General features: G+C 36.5%; 2 protein-coding genes across 2 annotated transcripts; both read left to right on the top strand.

Annotated features, from left to right (window-relative positions):
* Positions 1-445: 445 nt before the first annotated feature.
* On the top strand, positions 446-832 carry LOC110027931 (the record flags this gene model as incomplete). The annotated part of the gene is given in 1 exon segment (XM_020729585.1): positions 446-832. A coding segment is annotated over 1 exon segment (331 nt), but the record flags the coding sequence as incomplete, so codon positions are not given.
* A 22-nt stretch (positions 833-854) lies between these two features.
* On the top strand, positions 855-2,266 carry LOC110027930 (transcription factor GHD7-like). Its single transcript, XM_020729584.1, has 2 exons — positions 855-862; positions 1,865-2,266. The coding sequence occupies exon 2, from the start codon at positions 1,865-1,867 to the stop codon at positions 2,147-2,149; it is 285 nt and encodes a 94-aa protein (XP_020585243.1). The 5' UTR covers positions 855-862; the 3' UTR covers positions 2,150-2,266.
* Positions 2,267-3,337: the final 1,071 nt, after the last annotated feature.

The raw sequence follows: 3,337 nt of genomic DNA, 5'->3' as shown, positions 1-3,337 counted from the left end.
TATATATATATATATAATTGATTAGTAGTATTTCGAGTCAAAACGAGCCGAACACGAACGAACAAATTTTAGTTCTTGTTCGACTCGTTAACTTAGCGAACGAGCCGAATACGGGCTTCTTAACGAGCCGAACAGGAGCTGTTCGACAGCCCTACAAATAAGGTGTTAAGTGCAAAAATAAAAATTTACATGCTCATTTCCCAAATATATATGAACTGATGGGTATTTACGTAATTCTTCTTAAATATTGACAATGCTCCATACCTTTTCTTTTCAAATATTATTTTAAAAATATCAAATCCAACTTTCCTCCATTTCAAACAATCTAAATAATAAATACTCCCATTTGGGGTGGCAAGGAATCCGCCACGTGAGCAAAATAAGTGATCGCTCATATCTCTTTCTCCCCTCTCATTGGCCTCCTCTTACCCTTCCCCAACAGGCATAACAGAGCACACAAACCCTCCCTCCCTTCCCTCCTACCACCCCCTCCTCCCTCCCATGTCATCTGAATTCTGCAATGTGTGCGGCGGCCCCGTGTGGTGCCGCCGCCACCAAACCGATCTCAACCGTTCCGTCCCCATGTTTCTCGAATCGAACCACGAGCAAGCCGACTTCCACGAGTTTCAGTTCTTCGGGCATGACGACTCCGTCGCCGCCTGGTTGTTCGGCGAACCGAAGCCCGACGAGCCAAGAGACGAGCAGCCGCCGTTGAGTACCTTCGAGTACTCGGTTGATGACGACTTACGCGGCGGATCCAGACCCACTTTTGATGTGAGCCGGAGATCAGGAGGAGTCGAGCAAAAGCAGCTGCAGCCGCCGCCGCCGCCGAGCAGTGCACCCCCCCCCCGCCTCCACCATCGTGAGTTATTCGAGTCCATTAGTTAGCGGGCTTGCCTCATCATGCATGTTCTAAATCATGGCTTCAGCCTAAAGCCAATTAAAAGGATTAATGAAATTGGTTTAGGTTAGCTACTTCTGGCAAAGTTTTTAATTGCTTTTGGTGATTAACGGAAGCAATTCATCTTTATTTTAGAAGAGGAATTTGATAGGAAAAGGAAGAAGTCGATCAGGGGAGAAGAATTATATAAAGTTACTAAGTGCTTTTTTTTATGAAAGTAATTAATTTATGAGAAGATCTACATAAACATCACTCAATGCCTATTTATTTACATGACTGACACCTAAACTTCAATTTTTACGTATATGTCACATTATCTATGTCAAGAAAATATGTATTTCACCTTTCAGAAGTTAAAATTGTAATATTTTTTATGTGATATGAAACATTTGGGTGGTATAAATGTAAGAAAAAGGTAAGGTTTAGGTGTTACATTTGTAAATACAAGGAAATTGGGCGGTATGTATGTAAATGCCCCCATCATAATTGTTTTAGAAAGGTAGAAATGTGACAAAAGGTTGGTAATTAGTTAGATTACATATTAAATAAACCTTTAGTCAGTTAATTCAAGTACAAAGTAGTACTCTTTCATATCATTTCAGTGCAATAGATACCTTGCTAATACTTAGCTATAGTAAATATCACTATTATACATTTAAATATTTATCTTTATCTAGCCATTTTTTCATGCATTGAATGCAGATAATCTCTAACATTTCACAAGAATTTTGCAACTTGACATTTATGATAGGAAGAAGATTACTTCTTATTTCATCTTTCTTCTGTGCTTAATTTCACTAAAAATAACTTAAATTTCCATCATTAAAAGTTTACAAAAGTCTTCATAATCATTTATTAAGCAACTAGAACTTATTTCTTTGAGTATAATATAAATTAATGTGTTTGTGCCTGTTAATTTGAGCCTTAATAACATTGTTAATATCATTAATTACTTTCACACAGATGCCTTTCTCGAGCAGTAGCATGAAGGAAGAAGGAGCTGCAGGTGAGGCCATGGGATTGAGCTCAGCTGATCCCAGCTTGGATCGGGAAGCCAAAGTTCTCAGGTACAAAGAGAAGAGAAAGAAGAGAAGATATGAGAAGCAAATAAGGTACGCTTCTAGGAAAGCTTATGCTGAAATGAGGCCAAGGATTAAGGGTAGATTTGCAAAAACAGCAGAGTCAAGCCAGCCACAGTCAGCCTCAGCCTCCTCTTATGGCAATGAAAGGCTGGATCTTGGTTGGTAAAATAGTTATTTACAATTCTACATTGGAATTTATTGTGCTTAAATTGTTTATATACTCACAACATCGAACCAATAATTCTTGTTTCTAAGGATGAGATAGGTGGAAAGTTGGAGCTTATCTGAATTCTTTACTTTTTGTGTCAATTATATCCATCCAATCAATGCATTTTTAATAATATATGTTAGATTTGTGATTTTAAAAAATGATGGTGATGCACCATCATTTTGCATGTAGAGAGGAATATATGTTTGATGAGTGAGAAGTTTGAGGTACTTTAATTAAAAGATGTGTGCAACAATATCACTCACTTTCATTTTATGGGAAGAGTTGGGTAAAAGGAACAACACTTGGTAGCATATCAAAAGATAAAATATATTGACTTTGCGGGTGCTAGGAGTGTTAGGCATTTCAACAAAAAAATACATAGATTTCACTCTCACTTAATTATATTCCAAGTTTTTTTTTTTAATACAGAACTTGAGCACGTACTCGTATATTTTTGAGACAAACACTAAATCACAAGATCAGGTGGGCTGCACTTAATCGTATTCCAAGTTAAGTATGCACCACATGGTGTGATATTAGTTCCTTAGGTTTAGAGTTCCAGGTCTATCACTGTAACATTGGAAGAACATTTCACAAATGAAAAAGCATTGTGCACTTAATTCCTTAAAGGTTATGAATGCTTGTTCAAAACAAAATTGCATGAACATGGATTCAATCAAGTTGTTTGGGTAAATAAATCTTAATCAACAAGAGCATCTTTAAAGTCATAAGATGTCTAAATTGAGTTATTTAGAGTTTTGGAATGTAAGTCATTAATAATATGTCACTCTAAAAATGCCCAAAACTAAAGTAGTCTTAAATGGTAGATAAGGAAAGCAGTTTGAATAACTCTCAACTTCTACAATACCTGGCCTACAATGTCAAGCTACCATTGCTAGTTAGTAGGAAATAAAAAGTCAAACTCTTCCATAGGGTACTCTGTCACAATTGATTGGCATTACACAACAACATCTCATAATGCTTGTTTAGATTACACATCAATGAGAAGTTCAACTTCAATATTTCCACACAACCGGTTATTACATTTTTTTTAATTCCCATTTAGTTGTTTGATTAAGCTCATTAGCCCATGACTGACAGCGACTTTATATATGCTTAGAAATATAAGTATTTAGTACTGCT

This window comes from Phalaenopsis equestris, unplaced genomic scaffold (genome assembly GCF_001263595.1).
Source record: "Phalaenopsis equestris unplaced genomic scaffold, ASM126359v1 Scaffold000468, whole genome shotgun sequence".
NCBI classification, from domain to species: Eukaryota; Viridiplantae; Streptophyta; class Magnoliopsida; order Asparagales; family Orchidaceae; genus Phalaenopsis; species Phalaenopsis equestris.
This window is presented reverse-complemented; position numbering and strand designations above follow the sequence as displayed.